Here is a 19909-nt window from a genome sequence, read left to right on the forward strand (position 1 = left end):
TGACACACCCAAAATTACAAAGTTCCTCTAACGCAAATTTGTAGCCAACTGTTCTCAGCTAATACCTAAGTATTTGGATAAATAAAAGAAACAACTAAGAAATAAAAAGAGGAAATGAAAAACTACTAACTGAAACTAGCATTTAACGTTAAGTTTTAGTTCGCAAACCAAAGTTCAAGAATTATTTGATTCATACAAACAATTCTTAAACTTTGGTTTGAGAAGAAAAATCTAAAGACTTAAAGCATGTTACAATTTAACTCCACTTTTTCGTACCACCTAGCGAACTGGATAGATAAAGCTTTTACTTCATTATTAATAAACACTTGAACACAGAAATAACACGTTTTGCATATTCTCACTATAAAATGTAATAAATCCCATGACTTTGCGCAATTTCATTGCGAGAGCAGCGCACACTTCTACTACCGTATAGATTTAACTGTGGACTAAAGTATTACAACAATTACTATAATAAAACACTATCTTTGCTTTAGTGACAATAATAATTGTAATAATATATTAATTTATTCATATCTTTGCAGATTTTCTCGTGAAAATGTATAATAAGTGTGTATTAAACGTTACAAATTAGTTATTTCATTAATTAGTTATTCGGGAATGTATTAGTTTATTTTTATACGTATTTATTAATTATATTGTATACTTTGAACTATTTGTGTACACTAGTTTATGTATTAGTATGTAGTTATTCGCATGTATGTATTTTAAAATTTGTACCACCAGCAGTCTAGTCTCCTCTTCTTTATTTTCCTAATTCAAAGGTTGTAAGGCAAAGATCGCTTTTAAGTGATAAGGGCATTTGTATTCTACTTCTTTCGATATGTTTCTGTTTTATTATATTTTAATACGTTAATGTTGTGGTATACAAATAAAGAGTTAAATAATAAATTATGGCTAAAAAGTGCTTATGGTTATGTCATCGTCATCATTATCAATCCTATATCGGCTTACTATAGGACACGGGTCTCCTTTCAGAATGAGAAGGGTTTAGGCCGTAGTCAACCATGCTGACCAAGTGCGTATTGGTAGACTTCATACACCTTTGGGAACAGTAGGGAGAATTGTGCATCATTTGATATCCAATTTTATAATTTTTATAGTATTGTTGTGGCACGCCAAGCGTTAGTTATTCGGGAATGTTCGTGGTCTCACGCGATCGTTTGGCTGTCGGGATTCGCTAATGTATTCGGGACTCGGACGTTGCTGGGGGCACGCGCTCACGCACCCTGTTAAATCGCGCTCTACGCCACACAGTTTCGATGAACAAAACGTTATTAATTTTTAACTTAACTTAACGGTGTTATAACTATAATAACGATACAAAACATATATTTCATTTCAACCGAAACCCATAGTGTTGTATAGTATTGCCAAAACTTTAATAAAAGAGGTCGCGGAAAGTCTAGAAAAAATTGACACGACTTTACAAAACTTTCAAATAAAAACGATAATAGAACCGCTTTTTCTATCTCACATCTCATCAAGGAAAACCATCAGTCTTAAAAAAGTAACCAAATCAAGATTTAAAGGTGGAAGAAAATTAACTAATTAACTTTTTTTACCTACGCTTGGAGGTAATATGAAATTTATTTTAAATACTTGAAAAACGGAACCGACAGGATTTGAACCTGCGTCTCTCTGGTAGGCCAAGACAGATAAAGAGTGCATATATGTCGGCACTGGTGAAGTGCCGACATATATGCACCGTGCCGTATATATGGACCGTAGATGAGTCGTAAACCGCTCAGACCGCGATTGCCAAAGTCGCAGGTTCTAGTCCTGTCGGTTCCGTTTTATAAGTATTTAAAATAAATTTATGCTATCTAAATGCTTAAACATCCGAAAAATCTGAGGTGCTTGCCGGGAAAAATCATCCAGAAAGGCAGGCGGAACTGTAAACCACTAGGCTATCACCGCTAAATTATTGTCATAATCGGTAATATCTTTAGCTCCAACACTCCGCGAGAAGAGGAGATTTGGAGATGACTGTTCTGATCTGTCTCGTAAAAACCCGTTTCTACCAAAAAGCTTTGCGAAAGCAAAACATCATTATCGCGTATCAAAACATCATAGACGATAGGAAGCGATAAGCGAGAGATTAAAACAAATATTTACTTAAAATTACTCCGTCATCATTGTCACTGTTCTATTTTAAGACAAGACTTAAAAATTATCTTTTTATTAATACCATACTAATGCAGTTTCTTGACCTATTTCAGCCACGGTGGTCAAATTTTTCCAACTACGCGGGAGAAATTATAGTGCAAAAGTGTTCGCGCAAAAACAACGTGTAAATGAAAACCGAAATAATACTTCACATATTTCAGAGATACATTATGTAGTATCTCTGAGACTTATCTGTGAAACCAAAAACCTAATAGTTTTAGAGTAAACCACTGCCATATTTTTACTGCAAGAAATAGATTTAGCCCTTACATCATATACAAAATTATAGCGTAGGTTATATGCGCGTGTCGGTCTTTTATTTTCAAAAGGGCTGTCATAAGTAAGCACTTTAGTCAGAATGTTTTGAATTCGACTTAATCTGTAATTATAATTAAAGGTTTTAAAACGCACATAACTCAGAAAAGTTAGAGGTGCGTGCTGAGAATAGAGAATAGAACAAGAAACAATTCAAGAAGGGATTTAATGACTAACAGGAAAAGCTGGTAAAAAAGAAAACCAGCAAAGTCGTTGTGTGTCGTTGTCGTAAAATGATAATAAAAAATCGTTTTAGTTCGACAAATTCCCAAACTGCTTTTGTTTGTAAAGATGTGTCTATGATTGATTTCTCAAAAATTGTGGTTATAAGAGAAATTGTTTTATTCCTTCAGTTTTATTATTTAACTATTTAAGATTATTTTCGCTTAGTTAAATTCGGCGGTAAGGAGGGCAATCGCATTTTTTAATATAATTTTCTATTCACCATTGATTTAATATGTTACTATCTGCTATTCACTATATATCATTAACTTAAAACATAATATACGGTTTGAATAAGCAAATAGTTAACAAAAACTTAAAAACACGCTTGGCAAACTAATTTCTACCTTTTAGTTTCGTTTATTCATAAAAGCACGTTTAAGTATTATTTTTATTTGAGCAAAATTAATCGGTAACCCATTCACAATCAAATTTGTTAATATTAGAGAAATCGGCTAGAAATTAAAATTAACATCATTCCTGCCTTATCGGCTATAAATGAAAATCATTTTCCAAATTGAAAAATGGATTAATCTTATCTAATTAGAGTTTTGTCGTAGGTCTTCGATATATCTGCAGTTTGAACGAAATCGGACCGTCAAAATCAAAATGTGCAAATGTAGCCTTTTTATTTTATTTTTGCGGAGCGATATCTTAAATTGTCGGTGGATATCGATGTTCTTTATATTATTGTTCTATGGGTAGGGGCTGCTAAAACAAAAATATTCAGAACACCATACAATAAGGTGGGAGCTAAAAGAAATTACAAGATGGCGATTCAAGATTCAAATTCAAAATTACGCATTAATTCTTATGTACGCATCAAAAGTGCCACCTATGGGCCTACTTGAATAAAGATATTTTTGACTTTGACTTTGACTTTGAGAAGAGCCGGGGAGAAACTCAGAGATTGCTCTTTTCCAACATCATTTTAACAATCTTTAGAATTTTTCTGTTTTGTGAGAGATTAGAGCGGAGTGGCCTGCTTCCAAGCAGCCTTGTTGTTAAGGAAATCATCAATCGTGTAGTAACCACGATTTGTTAAATGTGTTTTAATATACTGTTTAAACTTAGGTAAAGGTAGATCTAATATTACCTTCGGTATCATGTTTAAAAGCATATACACAAAGGATTTCTGTACTTTTCTCAGACGATATGCAGATATCACTAATTTATGTCCGTTTTAAGAGGCATGGATGGTCTGTTTAAGAGGATAAACATTTCTGATTTTTGAAAAGTGGTATTGATATCATATTTCTGGTTTGCTGGCGTGTCACATATCAACACAGAATACTTTTAATATTAGGGTTTACAAACTCGATCCGATTTGACGGCCGATTGGCGCAGTGGGCAGCAACTCTGCTTTCTGAGTCCAAGGCCGTGGGTTCGATTCAAACAACTGGAAAATGTTTGTTTGATGAACATGCATGTTTTTCAGTGTCTGGTTGTTTAGTCAAGTCAAGTCAAGTCAAATATTTCTTTATTCAAATAGGCACATAGATGGCACTTTTGATGCGTTATTATATACAAAATGTGTACATAGCAGTGAGTAGTGATGGCGATAACTACAATCGTAAACTTAAAACTAAAGCTACGAGGGTTCCAATCGCGCCCTGGTCTAAGAAGAAGCCCACAACAAACTTAGCCGGGTGTTCTTTTTGTTATCACCATCTCACATTGTCATTAGAAAATATTTAAGAAGCAACCTGGTTAGAGTTGCAATTGTTTACACCCAAGCTTTTTTATCGTTTACGTAATCCTTTATACTATAATAGGACTTTTCTATAAGCTTTCGCTTAATACAAACTTTGAACTTCTTTAGTGACATCCCCAAGATATCAACCGGTAATTTATTGTAAAATTGTATACAATTTCCTTTAAATGAATTGCTTATTTTGTGTAGTCTAGTGTACTGCACTGCAAGTATATATATATGTATGTTATAAGTATTTATGTATATTATTCATAAAAATATTCACTTATAATACCACAAGAGCTTCAAAATTATCGGGTATTTCCCGATAGGTTCCCTGCAAACAAATAAAGTCGTCAAGTTTTTCAGGTTAAAAAATGATTTTTCCTGAATCCTTCATTTGTTTGCAACGAACCTATCGGGAAATGCCAGATAATTTTGAAGCTCGTGTGGTATTCGGGGGATTATTTTTCCGTCCCAAATGTCGGCCAATAGAATTGCACCATGAGACGAAATGTACAGTTAACAAATAAGAATTTCATAATGAATAAATATAGCAAAATATATATAGCAACTACCAGAGAAAATTTTCAAAAAATTATCAGTATAATACCATGTAGGTTGTACCACGTGACGTCGAATGGTGCAATTCTATTGGTCGATATTTGGGTCGGAAAAATAATCAATATTATTATTCATACGATTTAAAAAACGCGGAGTGGGCACAATATCCACGCGCAATACTAGTTATAATTATAGGTATTCCAAGTCTCGCGATAACATAAGTACCTACTGAAATATAAAGTTGTAACAGAGGACCGACAATCAACACTTCTCTTAAGCCTTGTGTTACGATTTTACTATTTCGTTTATTATTTATTCTAAATCCAAAAAAAGAAAACTAATCAATTTACTTCATGATAACATTTTGTTATTTATGTAGATATGTATGAACAAATTGAAATGTCTGTCAGCTGCGAATCTAAAATACTTCCACTTATTATTTGAAAGATAGCAAACACATTCTCCACATCACACCTCATTGGTGCTTTTTTTTTTTCGTTGTCTGTACTACTCTTATCTTTGGAACGGCTGAACTAACTTTTTTATTACTTTTACAGGTTTTTAGAGGAATATGGTAATAATACGATTGGTATGGCCTAAAAATAGCTTCCTTTAGCGTATTTGATGACATTTCACAGGCATGAATAGAACTATACTGGGAGTGATACAGGATAAAAATTGTATAACAGAGTTTTAGGTAAATTTTTTCGACAAGACTTTAACAGGCAGGTATAGAATTATTCAGCGTGTGATAAAAACTGCAAACGAACTGACTGACTGAACGGATGATTCTTGGGAACAATTTTGACGAGACTTTCTCAATATACTACGACAATAAAAACATCGCCATCAAGCCCTAAAATAAGTGTAGCTTGTGGTGTTATGGGTACGAAGATGACTGATGAATATTTTCATTTATAATATACATAAACACTTTATAGTATACAGATAAACACCTAGACACTGAAAACATTCATGTTCATAACACACATTTTCCAGTTGTGGGAATCGAACCCACAACCCCGGACTCACAAAGCCAGGGTCGCTTCCCTCAGTGCCAATCGACAGTGCAAGATGTGGTTTTAGGGTGACCATTTTAAACACGAGGAATAAATAATATTTGTCATACAATTATTTCATTATGTTGTTCAAAAGCGCCATTTTTTTTATGGACGCACTTTTTTTAATAAAATTGAGACTTAGTATCCGCCTTCTGTTTTGTTTTTTGAATTGACGGACAAACCTCACCTGATGGTTAGTGGAAAACCATCGCGTAAATACAGAGTAACACTCCGCAAGGTATGTAAAGAACACTTCCTGCAACGTGCTGCCCTCAATATCAACCTGCGGCTTAAGCCCCATATGCCTGTTATGATAGCGGCATCCACAACGTCCAGACCGGAAAACATCATTGCAACAATGCTGCTTGACGGCAGAAATGGCGGTGGTACTTTCTCAAACGAGCTACGCCCCAAAAGCTCTACTAATAATAAAAAAAATTTGCGCCGCTCTGGAATTCAAAAAATTGGTTGTCTGTAAAGGCGGCTTACTGACGATAGTTGAACGTGACAACGTCGTAAGAAAATACTGATGGAATAGTTGCATTTTTCAAAAGAAAATTTTAATTTTAATTGTTTGATAGATATTAATTATCGTTGCTATAAACAATTGACACCACATTCACTTTTCATTGCACTTCATCCTTGCCGAAAACATTAAATGTATTATTGTATAGAAGCTGTCCACAAGGACGCATCGCTCACTCAAGTAGGAGAGAGACAGATGTCGAACGCGGAGGCCGACTGTGCCTCTTTGTCACTCGTTCCGCGCTCTCGCTTGCACTTCAAGCCTTGCATGGAACGCCTCAGAGCGAGGTAACGCCGCATACGCATTTTTTCGTGCGTGCAGCCGGCTCCATCGAATTATAAGACGTTGTCACGTTAAAAAAAAAGTCAATTATTACGAATTGGCGAATATAAATTAATCTATTACAAAAACAATAATGACCTTTTAGATTATTATGCTCTCAAAAAAACTGGTAATATCTAACTTACGATAGTGGCGGTTATGCTCGTAGTTTTAAGTACTCTTTTTGTATTTACTTTTAGGATCTGTTATAATTTACGAACGTTTATTTTTAGGTATCAATGAATTATTTATGATACATATTTAGTCGTTCCGATCGAAATGTGTTAAATATTTCGCCTTGAACTTTATAGTAGACTTCGAAACACGAGAAATTAAAATAGTCATAATTTTTAATTATTAATAAATCTCTTTAATATCCTATCACAATTCATGCCTGATTAAAAAAAAAAAACAAGAATGTAAGTAAAAAAATTTTTTTATCAAACTTGTCTATCAATATTACATTTTGAATTAAGGACAATCAATAGGGAGAAAATAAATGTTACATATAAAACGGACAGAAAAGAGAATAAACAAAAAACTAAGAATTTATATCTAACTTGTCTATCAACATTACATATTGTATTAAGGTAAATCAATAGGAAGAAAAAAAATGTTACATATAAAACGGACAGAAAAAAAGAATAACAAAAAGAAACTAATGAAAACTGGGAAGAGAGAGAAAAAAACGTTATTTTATAGATGTTATTTATGTGGAAATTTATACAGAAGTGCGTAGTCCAATAAATATAGAACAAGATGGCATAAAAACCATTAAACCGACCTAACAATCTCCGTTCACCATGTTGGGGGGAAAACGGAGGGAACACAATAAATAAAAACCAACACTGAAAAATTTTGCATCCTTGAAAACGGATGAAGGAAAAATATGAAAATATAAGAAATAATTTATTTGTTATCTCAATTTTATTAAAACAATAGGCCTATATATATAATAACCATATAAGTTTAAAAAAAAACCTCTATTTGAAGTTCTCGTTATTTCCAATACAAACTTTATAACATGTAACCAATTTGAAGGTTACTTTTCGACCCAGGAAAATGAGCGGTTGTTGCGGGCAAAAGCTTGTAATACCTACGTAACTAAGATATTCGGAATGAAGATAACAAAGTTCTACTATCAATACTTCCTTATTTAATTTATATGTGCAAAGGTTGAAGAAAAATCATGAAACCAACTTTCGCAATATGTTTTTGGGATTTATTTGGAATAAAATATAACTTTTTTTAATTATTTATTCTCAGACGCCTATTATCATTTTAAGTATTTATTTAATCTTTCATTTTCAATTCGTTATTTTTATCTTTTTTAAGTTTTTACTTGTGATTAATTTAAATATGACAATTCTTTATGTTGAACATTGTTAATTTGAATTACGACAAAATTTTGCACGCCAATCTTTGTAGTATTTGTGACACTTATATAAACTAATTATTTACACGTCGGTCTCACTCTCGGAGAGACCGCCTTCGATCCTCGGCACGAATCTCTAACTTTTCGCACTTGCTGAAAAGATGAAGGAAAACATCGTCGAGAAACCTGCTTGTCTGAGAAGCCCACCAATCTACACTTGGCCGACATGGTGGACTAAGACCTAAACTCTTCTCTATCGAAGAAATGACCCGTGCAAGTAATGTTGATGATGAAGATGTTTCTTAAACAAAATAATTTGTTAAACTTATTTAATCTCCGGTCAATTTTAGCTAAAATTACCTCGCGGAGGTAGGGTGACCAGGCTGTAGGAATTTAATTCCAATAGATCAGTATTTTTGCGGTATGTTTTTGATTGTTTAAAAATATTTGTCGAGTTACTAGGTTTTCAATTTATTCAAGAATAACCGTCTATTAATCATAAAAAAGCGCTTAAGCCCTAGAGTATCAATAGGGTATCTCGTTATCAACTAGGTTAGGGCCTCGGCTCCCTTTCGGGGGAAACGAGTTCGCACATCTAAATTTCGGAGTAAAGTGCGTTTTTACAATTTAAGCAGCATTGCTTGCCACCCTTGCTTACCTGCTATTGCTGAGTTCCTCAGAATGATCTCAAAGGCTTGTGATGTCTTACAATCCGAATTTGGCTAGCGCAGTGGACGAACTAAACCCTTCTCACTATAATGGGAGACCGACCATACCCTGTAGGTGCCCTTATTTTAAGTCTGATTTGCTTTCTATAGACCAATACTATATAAATCTTGGGTAATATCTTACTTTCCCAAAAAAATAGCAGGATTTTTGTTAAAATATTTAACAAAAAATCCGACGTATTTCGTTTAAAAAGTTCCGTTTTTAAATTTAGTTCAAGAAAATATATTAAAATTAGCCTGATTGCTTCACTTCAACTTATATACATGAATTGGACATTACCTTCTAATGAGACTTTGACACAAAATGTCCGAAATTTTAATATTTCAATCTGGTCACCCCACAGAAAGATTATGAAGTAGGCACTCTAAACACTTCACCAGATTTATATTTTAACTTAGTGAAAGTATTTTATCAGTGTCATCGACGAAGGATCAATCAAAAATCTGTTCTACAACATGATAACATACAAAAGATATAAATGTGAGTACATAGTAAGATACTATACTTATACACAAATATATATGTACAAATATAAATTACAATCCATGTATATCCTGTTATTCCCCGCCTCAGGGTTAAACATGCTTGTCAGCCCGTGATTGAAATCAAAGCTAAGATAGAGATAGTGTGACAGATCATGTCGATTCGAGATACCGGTTTCATCGTTATTATCATAAAAAACCCATTACTGGCCCACTAAGGGACACGGTTCTTCTCCCAAGATTTAAAAAGTTTAAGCCTCAGTCCACCACGCTGGCAAAGTGTGGATCGGTAGACTTCACAAGCCTTTGAGAATGTTAAGTTGTTGTGGAGAACTTTAAGGCATGCTTATGTTCATGATATTTTTTTTGCTTAAAACGCACACAACAAAAAGTTAGATGCGTGTGCTGGGATTCGAACTCGGCCCACCGAAAATGAAGCTGAGGCCCCAACCACTCGGCTATCAACGCTTGTACGGGTTTAATGCTTATCTTAAATTTTGTACTAACCGTCCTGAACATTGTGGGGACATCGAAATAATCCTGGGGAGAGTCGACGGCGACGGCGAACGGCGCCGCGCTTATGTTCCTCAAGGTCCTTAAGGCGGCTAGGGATAGAGTCGCAGCCACCGTGGTCGACATGAGAGTCCTCGCGCTATCCCCCGTGCACTCGTTGAGCAGGTTCCACACCCCCCTCCAGGCGCCAACGCACGCTGCGCCAGCCACACATGTGTACAGCCTAGACACAACGTAGTACAACAGCTTGCCTTTCCCCGGCCGCAGATGCGTGGCGAGGCATGTCTGGTACACGCAGAACACGAAGCCACAGCACAGACCGAAGGCCGAGCAAGCTGCCGCGCTGGCCACCGGGTGCCTGGGCAGCACGTATAGGTCCATGAGCGACCACGTCGACTTCCAGTAGGTCACGACGGCTGGCGCGACCACCACACTGGCAAACACCACGTCCGCGAACTCAAGAAAAGCGCCGCTCGCTTTTGGACCGCCCGAGAGCGAATCTGCGAGCCCGGCCGTGCTTCCACGCATGGCAGAGGAACGAGTGCGCAGAGCCACGGGTTTAGTACGACTACAGATTACGACTTGTATATAATTTATAATTGTATTATCATCGCGTCCCGCGCGCTGACGTACGCTCGCAGGGACCCTATGTGTTGTGAGGCAACGACTTTCTTCTTTTATTTATTGATACAGCTCTCGAGATGCCAAGATAACGTGGTTTTTTAAATAAATTACGCCCGATAACAGTGTTTACACTCGTAAACTTTAAATTAAGGCTCGCAATCGTTGCTACAGCGGAAGAATGCTTTTGTTAACGTTATACCTTGTAGTTCTTTAGAATTAACAATCAAACAATCAAAATAGGTCAAGTATTCAACCAGCAACCGCTCATTATCTTTGTAAAAAATACAACCATTTCAATGTAGAGATGTTGAAGCTTCACATTCCAATTAAATTTTCAGTACGTTCAAGTGGTGTTCGAAGAAGGTAGGTTTTTGTGATAATATTTTTTATAACTATAAACATCGAATACTTATGTACAGCTTCAACAGCATCTTTTTGCCTATGAAAATAGAACACGTTTGATGGATGAGATCGGATAGCGATAACAATATAAGAACTCAAAAAAACAGTTCCTTATTGCGCTTACTACTTAAGATAGATAGAATAGGAAGATATTACTTTCAAAATTCAAAAATTAATTTATATCAAGTAGGCCTAACATAGACACTTGGAAACGTTAAGTATGTCAGATTGTAGACTCTACCACTGGCAGAGGAAGTTGCCAAGAAACTCAGCAACTCTTTTCCAACTTAGTGCACCCTAGCACTAAGTACTGTTACTGTTTTTCTTGTGTTTTTCCTATTGTGTTGTGTTGCAATAAAGTTTTCCTATTCTATCATTTTACCTTTTAACAATCGTTGTTCTATCTTGTGTGAGATAAAAGTGAAGCGGCTTGCTTCCAAGCAACGCCAATAATATACAACGTTTGGTTAAGTGATATGTCTTTCTTTCAATCAACCTTACGCCGACCTACAAGGGAATCTCGGAATGAGCAGAGTTGTGGCCGCATTGGTAAACTTTTCACGTCTTTGCGAACATTATGAAGACCTCTCAGCACTCAGGTTTCATTATCATTATCATCATCATATCAACCCATTACAGGGCCACTACAGGGCAGGTCTCCCCCCATAATGAGAAGGGATTAAGGCCTTAGTCCACCACGCTAGCCAAGGTGGTGGACTCCACACACCTGTGACGACATTTAGAGAACTCCCAGGCATGCAGGTTTCGCCACGATGTTCCTTCACCGTTGAAGCAAATGCTATTTTAATTGCTTAGAACGCACATAAATAAAGAAAGCTAGAGGTACTCAGGTTTACCTACTCATAACGATTTCCTTTACCGTCACCGTCGGCTATCACCGCTTCCATTACAAATACCTTTATTTTATTTATTTGCATGCCACATTGCAAGTATAATAAAAATGAATAAATAAACGACAATACAAAGTGGGTACAGTAACCGTATCTTGTGTTATGAGGACTAAGATAACTGATGAGTATTCTTAGGAATAATATGCATAAATACTTATAATATAAAGATAAACACCCAGCCACTGAAAAACATTCGTGTTTATCACGCAAACATTTTCCAGTTGTGGGAATCAAACCCACGGCCTTAGACTAAGAAAGCGGGGTCACTGCGCCAAACAGCCGTCAAGTATTGTATACAAAGTAATGTTATTTGCAAAACTGTGTGTTCGGTTTGCAACGATCTTGTATGAAATTGAAGAATGGCTAGTTTGTAGTGAAATAAAATTAGAAAACGGCCAAGTGCGAGTTCAATCGCAAACGAGGGTTTCCGTACCATCATCTACAATAAAATATAAAAATAAATAGGTACTTTAAAAACACAATAACTTAAATATTTATGGCGGCTCCCATACAAAAAACGTTATTTTCTTTCTCGTTTTTGCTCGTTATTGATAACCGCAATAGGTAGACGCATGAAATATGCACGCAATATTAAGTTAAATATTAACTTCTAAAATATATAATTAAATTAAAATAAAACAAATATTTGGGGGTGACAAAAAATCATGTCATGGCATGATTTAGCCGTTTTTATAGATAATGGCTATATAACTAAATATTGCGTGAATATTTGTTTATATATTCTAAATATTCACGCAAAATATAATATAATAAATAATTAAATTAAAAAGTGTCTATAACGGCATTATGAATATCGAGCAAAAGAAATCACGTTTGTTTTTTTGGCATTTGGAACAAAAGAACGGCTAGCTTGTGCAGGTCGGATTTGCAAGTGAATGGGTTCCGTACCATTATTTATAAAAACGACCAAAAAACATGTTGACCAATGTTAAAGTTTTTGTGTTTTAGGTACCTATTTGTCGTTATAGTGGCAACAGAAACACATCATCTTCACACACATCATACCTTTATGTGTGTATATGTACCTCTTGTCCAGTGGCGTGCACAGGGTTTTTGACCAGGGTATGCATAAAGCAGGTGCATGGCATAAAATGGAAAAAATCCCCTTCAATACGAGTTATATACAATAATTTGGGTATGCAGTGCTTTTCTGCATGTATCAAGTGCACGCCACTGCTCTTGTCATTGGTTGCCTAGAGATAGATCACTATGAGCGTATAAGGCTGCCAAATTTTATACGCCCGGTTTTTCAAGTTTTCTTTTTAATTTTTTTGTTTGGTGTGCCATAAAAATGTATTCATTCCTTCATCATCACGACCTCCCTGGCGCAACGATTAGCGCTGTGAATTTAAGTAGGAGGTCCCAGGTTTGATTGCCGGCAGGGGCAATTCGCGTATTAATAATTTCTGAATTTTCTCTGGTCTTGAGACGTAGGCCGTGGCTAGTTACCACCCTTCCGACAAAGACGTGCCGCTAAGCGATTTAGTGTTAACTTACTAACAGCAGTGGCGTGCATAGAGGGTATGCACAGGGTATGCAGATGATATAACATGAAGAAAATCACCAGAACGAGTTATAAAACACTTATGGATAGGCATTGTAACAGTTATAAAAAGCCTACCCTTAAGTATTTATAACTCGTACTGGAGATTTTCTTCATTTTATATCATCTGCATACCCTGTACATAACCTCTATGCACGCCACTGACTAACAGGTGGAATTGCAGTCAAGGGCTACCTTGTAGTGGGATAAAAAAAAAATTGACAACTGCCTAACTATCATGGTTCATGAGATACAGACGGAAAAACAGACTGACAGGCGGTTTTCCTTAACTCATTGGGTACGGTACCCTAATACAAATTTTTGCGCTTACCTTCTTCTGGAACCTGGTGGTGAATATGTAGGTGGGTTCTTTTCCGTCGGTCGCTAGGAAGTATGGCGTGGCGAGCAGGTTCCGCGACGAGCGAAGACATGTGATGCAGAAGTACAGGAGAATTGTAATGGCAGCGATCAATACAGGCCTGCAGATATTTAAAAAACATCATCGTCATCATAGTAATAATAATAATAATCATTTATTGATGTTGGTAAACAATATAGTTAGTTTAGAGAGCATAGCATTCTACTAAATTAATAGTGTGCAAATTTTGTTCATGGATATAAAAAAATTAAAAATATCAATCTTAATTCAATGTCAAATTAAATTAAAATAAACACATGATAAAATTAAAAATGACAGTAAATAAATAAATGAATTACCAAATCGAAATAAATTTTCCATAATTTATATTTAAAATTATTCAGTTTATAATAAATATTCTTTTACATCATAATAACATTTGTCGAGAAGCATTTTACTTAATTTATTCTTAAACATATTAAGATTCATGTTTTCGAAATCGGTTGGAATTTTATTATATATTTTTACAGACATACAGCACATTTCATATATATGTACTATTGCATCGTTTTGCAGTACTTGTTGGGATATCTGACGACTTTATAGTATTATATGTATTCACAATTTCTTTTGAAATAATTTGGATATCTTTTAACAAATAAACACATATCTATTTATATATATACTTATAAAAGAGAAAGCGTGTGGGTATGTTCCTTATAGGCTCCGAAACGGCTGGACCGATTTCAATGAAACTTTCAGGGAATCTCCGGATTGACCTGGCGAGTAATCCTGTAAAGTTTGGTGACGATTGAGGCACTCCTATTTTTGAACTGTCAAACTGTCAAATACAGCTTTTATTTACTACTCGTATGATGATATTCTATTGTTGGGTGTACATGGGTGTAGATAATGATCTTCACCTGCTCGAGAAGAGAATAGAAGAGAATGAATACGGAGATAAATAAATGATTTAATATATTATGAGACACAGAGAAATTTAATGATGTAAGTTGATTGTTTAAATAAAATAAAGCAAAATCTAGCCCGGCGAAGCGGGCTGGGTACGCTAGTGTCTTATATATATACAAAGCAATGGTAGAATACCTAATTTCCTAAAAAAGAGGTTTACAACTTTCTAATGGCCCTTCGTATCAACACATTACTGGCCGCCTACAGAGCCCGGGTCTTCTTTCACATTGAGAAGGGCTTAGGTCGTAGTCCACCACGCTGGCCCAGTGCGGATTGGTGGACTCCACACGCCATTAACAGCATAAAGCATTATGTAGGACTCTCGGGCATGCACATTTCCTAACGATGTTTACCGCTACTGTTGAAGCAATTGAGTTGTTTATTGTCAGCCGGTTGGCGCAGTGGGCAGCGACCCTGCTTTCCGCGTCCAAAGCCTTGGGTTCGATTCCCAGAATTGGAAAAATGATTGTGTGATGAACATCAATGTTTTTCAGTGTCTGGGTATTTATATGTATATTATAAGTATTTATGTGTATTATATTCATATAAATATTCATCAGCTATCTTAGTACTCATAGCACAAGCTACGCTTACTTTGGGGCTAGATGGCGGCTACGTGGGAATTATCGTAGTAAATTTATATTTATTTATAGTATTTAATTGCTTAAAAAGTAATAAACTTAGAAAAGTTAAAGGTGCGTGCTAGGATTCGAACTCGGCCCCCACAAAGTCCTAACCACTAGGCTATCACCGCTTCGTATTTAATTTTTTATAAAAATATACATCAGTATATTAAAAACTAGCTCCTAGCTCCACAGTTTTACGTGCTTTAACTACTGTCGTAAAGTGCAAGTATTTAGTTTTAAACCTAATTTTATGGCGATTCGCCCAGTGAACTGTGACTCGCCTCCTGAGTCCAAGGCTGTGGGTTCGATTCCCACAACTAGAAAATGTTGGTGTGATAAACAATCATGTTTTTCAGTGTCTGGGTTTTTATCTGTATATTATCAATACATTATTGTATGTATTTATGTCTACTACTAATAAATAATCATCAGTTATCTTAGTAACCGTGATACCAGCTACGCTTACTTTGGGGCTAGATGGCGATGTGTTTTGTCGTTGTACACTTTGGGTTCAAAACCCTAAAATAACGTAAGTAGTGCTCTGTTTTCCACCTACAACCAGCTGGGCCACTTGCTTGAACCGCCAATTATAATTAAATCCTAAAAAACTTAATAAACTTGGGTACAAAATAGCACAACAAAATAAAAAAAAGTGCAGAGTAGAATCAGTCGTAGAGGAGACTATATATTACTTCCACGTCTTAGAACCTGCCTTGCCAAAAAATTACCCACGGAAGTGAAAAATGCGAAGCGAACTAAAAAATCACATGCTATCTCAGTTGTAATACCGCTTATAACTACACTACGGAAACGATTTCGCATTTCACAACATACGGATATCGAAATTTCTGAGGGTAGATTTTTAATAATTTATAAGTATACCTAATAATAAGTTTAATATGATTGCTAATCAATTAATATAAGATCAATATGGTTTCTCTGTAAGTGAATATGCAAAATTATTCTTTAAGAGAAATAAATGATTCTTTAACCTGATAAAATCCTAACAAACGTTATAAATGTACCTATGAGGATTGTCTGGATCCGGAAAGATGGCGTTGACAAGACTATCAAGAAGTCCCCAGCCTCCCCGCCAATGCATTATGCAGGAGAGGATGAAGATGTAGGTGTACAGCCTGCTGAACAGGCGCTCGCGTAGCCATCTGCCCGCGCGCCCTTCGCCCCAAGCGTCCCGAGATCGTGAAAATAGTTGGGTTCTGAAAACAACAAATGTAATATAATAAAATGAATGTAATTAAAAACATACACACTGATAAACGCCAGGAGACTTGTGATGGCAGCGATCAATACAGGCCTGCGGATAATATGGCCTACTACAGGGCACGGAGGGGCTATAACACCCCCTGGGGGCCCAGGTTTTCCCAATGAGGAGGGGCTAAGGCCGTAGTCCACCACGATGGCCCAGTGTGGACTGCTGGACTTTACACACCTTTGACAATATTATGGGGAACTCTCAGGCATGCTTCCTCACGATGTTTTCCTCCACCGTTGAAGCAAGTATTTTTAATTGATAAAAACGCACATAACTAGGAAAGTTAGAGGTTCACTCGGGGGGTGAAAGTCCTACCCACTGGGTGCAATGGAGATAATTAGTATAAGGCAGTTTGGTGTGATTAAGAGTAAAATTCAGCCAGCGTTACCAATGTGAGCGCACAAAAATATGTTTATTACGACATCTCGACACATCGTTATCATCAGAAATCTTTGACTTCCTTTGTCTTTTTTTTCCTTTTCTCTATAACTATATGCATGTTTCCTTAGTGCATTAAAATTCGTTGTATAGTTTAAAATACCTAAATGTAAATAAACATAGCGATTTTGTTTTATACAACGTAAAGATGAAAAAAAAAATGACAAAAAAGAACCTACTTTCTTATACGAGTAAAATAATCAGATCTTCATTAAAATAAGACAATACGTTTTATAGTATACACTTTAAAATAAAAAAATAATTATTAAAATCGGTTCATATTTAATGGAGCTATGAAGTAAAATTGATAAAAAATTTCATCCCGTTTCCCGGAGGAAACTTATTGTTTATCGGGATAAAAGGTATCCTATATGTTGACCCGAAATATGAGCTACCACTTTACCAAATTTTATTTAAATCCGTTCAGTAGTTTTCACGTGATGCCCGGCCAGACAGACAAAAATTAAATAAAAATCTGTTTTGGACTCAGTATCGATTATAAAGCATCCCCCGGTCAAAATTTTCAAAATATATTAAATGTAAAGAAATCTTCCAGTTACAGTTATATTATAAGTATAGTTTTATAATAAATAAATGACAAAAAAAACATTAAAAAAAATCCTAGTTATCGCATCACCTTGTTGAAATTTTCTACATTCACTTACTCCAATTAAAGTCAAGGGAGAAGAATTACTTGATTAATGCAAAGCAGACGTGTATCACGATGCCCAGGAAGTATATTTGCGCGTACGGGAACAATTCGGGACGCAGTTCCATAATTCCCCACGTTCCTCGCCACACGCTCACCACTTGCGGCGCCACCACGAAGCTTGTGAACAAAGCATCCCCTGGAAATAAGAATAGGCACATCTTGTGTCTTAGTTATTCTCATTGTATTGTCTTACTTTATCAGTCTTTCTAATAAACGTCGTATGTAGCTAGTGAGTATATACATCGATTTCTTTATTTCTGTCATAAGTAATTTGACGTTCAACAGGAGAAGACAGGTCCCCGACTTCTGACGTGGACGCACACTACGGCCTCGGAAGCTAGTTTTTCTTACATGTTAGATAGATTTGAAAATATTAAAAGGATATATTCATAAGGAAATGGCTTTTTATTCTATTCGTTTTATTCCAACATATTTGTTTTTCTTTTATTTTTGAAAAAAAAGAAAAATAATTTACAAATTAAAATCATATAAAAAAAACATGCGAGGCATCATTGGGTACGGCCGATAAAAGTAAAAACTTAGTAAACGTAAATTTTTTTACAAATATGTACTAGGATAATAGACACATTGCTATCTATCCCCAAAGTAAGCATAGCTGGTCATGGCTTCTAAGATTACTGATAAATATTTTTATGAATAATAGACTTAAATACTTACAATATAAAATTAAATACGCAACCACTGAAAGACATTCATGTTCATCACACAGACATTTTTCAGACGTGGGAATCCTTTGCCCCAGAAAGCAGGCCCACAGCACCAATCGACCGTTTATACTTAATACACATATAGCTCATGGGAAGCGTGCGGTGACGATGAAGCGAGTTCAATGATTTTTGTTCAGCCAAAAAGTACACATATATACACAGTATATATAGCTCAAGGAAAGCGTTCGACTCAATGACGTGAGTTCCAAGACGTTGGTTCACCCAAAAAGTGCTCAACGCGAAAGAAGTTATCACTTCAAAGAACTATTCTAGTGCCTTTATAAAAAAGTTAAAAGAAACTAACCGATACTGAATCGGGCTTCTCGGCAGTCACACTCAGTTGTTGCTTCCACCTCAAGTTGGACTTCTTCGCGCTTTTGAATTCTCGCCGGTGTCACTTGGGGAAGAAGGTTTTCGTTAACGCGTGCATTCGGCGGCATCTACAATTTTTTTATGGTTAATGGAGTACACCTACATATTTTACATATTTGACATATTTTATTTACAAAAACTAACCTTATTTTTAAGAGACTTACAAAAACGGAGGAGGTTCTCAATTCGGTTGTATTTTTTATCTTCTACTACTGAACCATTATTCATCATATTTATTTCTTTTTAAAAACAACATGCCATATACCTAGTGCAAACAAGAGTTACAAAGCTTTCTGTAAACTTAGTTTGAAATTTGTCTACCAGAAAGTTTGATCTAAGATGTGACTACAATGGATGTTTGTCACTGCGTAACTTTAAAAAAGTGGTTCTCGCATAGAATTTCTGAAAAGTCTCCAATACAAACTTTCATCGGCATTTTTTTAAGAATACACTCCGATCTACCGCGTTGCGTTTCGGACCCCTCGGGCTATTACTTTATATGGTCGAATCCCAAAAGTTGTACTGGGAAAGTAAATAACTTAGGGTATTAACCTCAATTATTCACAATGCAAAAATATTTTTTAAACCGACTTGTATTTTCTTATATTTTTAGTGCATTTCAACAAACTTATGAAGGTGTTAGTTTCTGGTAACACCAAAATATGTAGAAAAGAATTAAAAATTTCAAGTTATATAAAAAGGTATTTTTTGCCATCATTTGCTTTTATTTTTGCTTATAGCTTGCTGCCTAGAGACAGGCAGATGAAGTTCCGACAGTAATTTAACAACATTTCGACTGTACGGGTAGACTAAAAAGTACGTACCGTAGATCTTTTAGGTGTTTTTTTGTCTGCCACAATTGAAGTTTAATTAGTCACAATTTAAGTTATAAGCACTTCCATACACGTCAACTGCACTTCTATTCCGTTACTTTAACT

At 35.6% G+C, this 19909-nt stretch overlaps 1 protein-coding gene across 1 annotated transcript in view; it reads right to left on the reverse strand.

Annotated features, from left to right (window-relative positions):
• The window catches only part of LOC120627445, a 63070-nt gene extending 44031 nt beyond the window's left edge, over positions 1-19039 (reverse strand). Inside the window, exons 1-4 of the mRNA XM_039895449.1 lie at positions 18904-19039; positions 17854-18007; positions 16474-16665; positions 13824-13971 (exon numbers count right to left, since the gene is read on the reverse strand). Of these exons, the coding sequence (XP_039751383.1) occupies positions 13824-13971; positions 16474-16665; positions 17854-18007; positions 18904-19039 (630 nt within the window). The remainder of the gene's footprint in view (positions 1-13823; positions 13972-16473; positions 16666-17853; positions 18008-18903) is intronic.
• Between the last annotated feature and the right edge of the window lie 870 nt (positions 19040-19909).

Source organism: Pararge aegeria, chromosome 11, assembly GCF_905163445.1.
Source record: "Pararge aegeria chromosome 11, ilParAegt1.1, whole genome shotgun sequence".
Lineage (NCBI taxonomy): Eukaryota > Metazoa > Arthropoda > Insecta > Lepidoptera > Nymphalidae > Pararge > Pararge aegeria.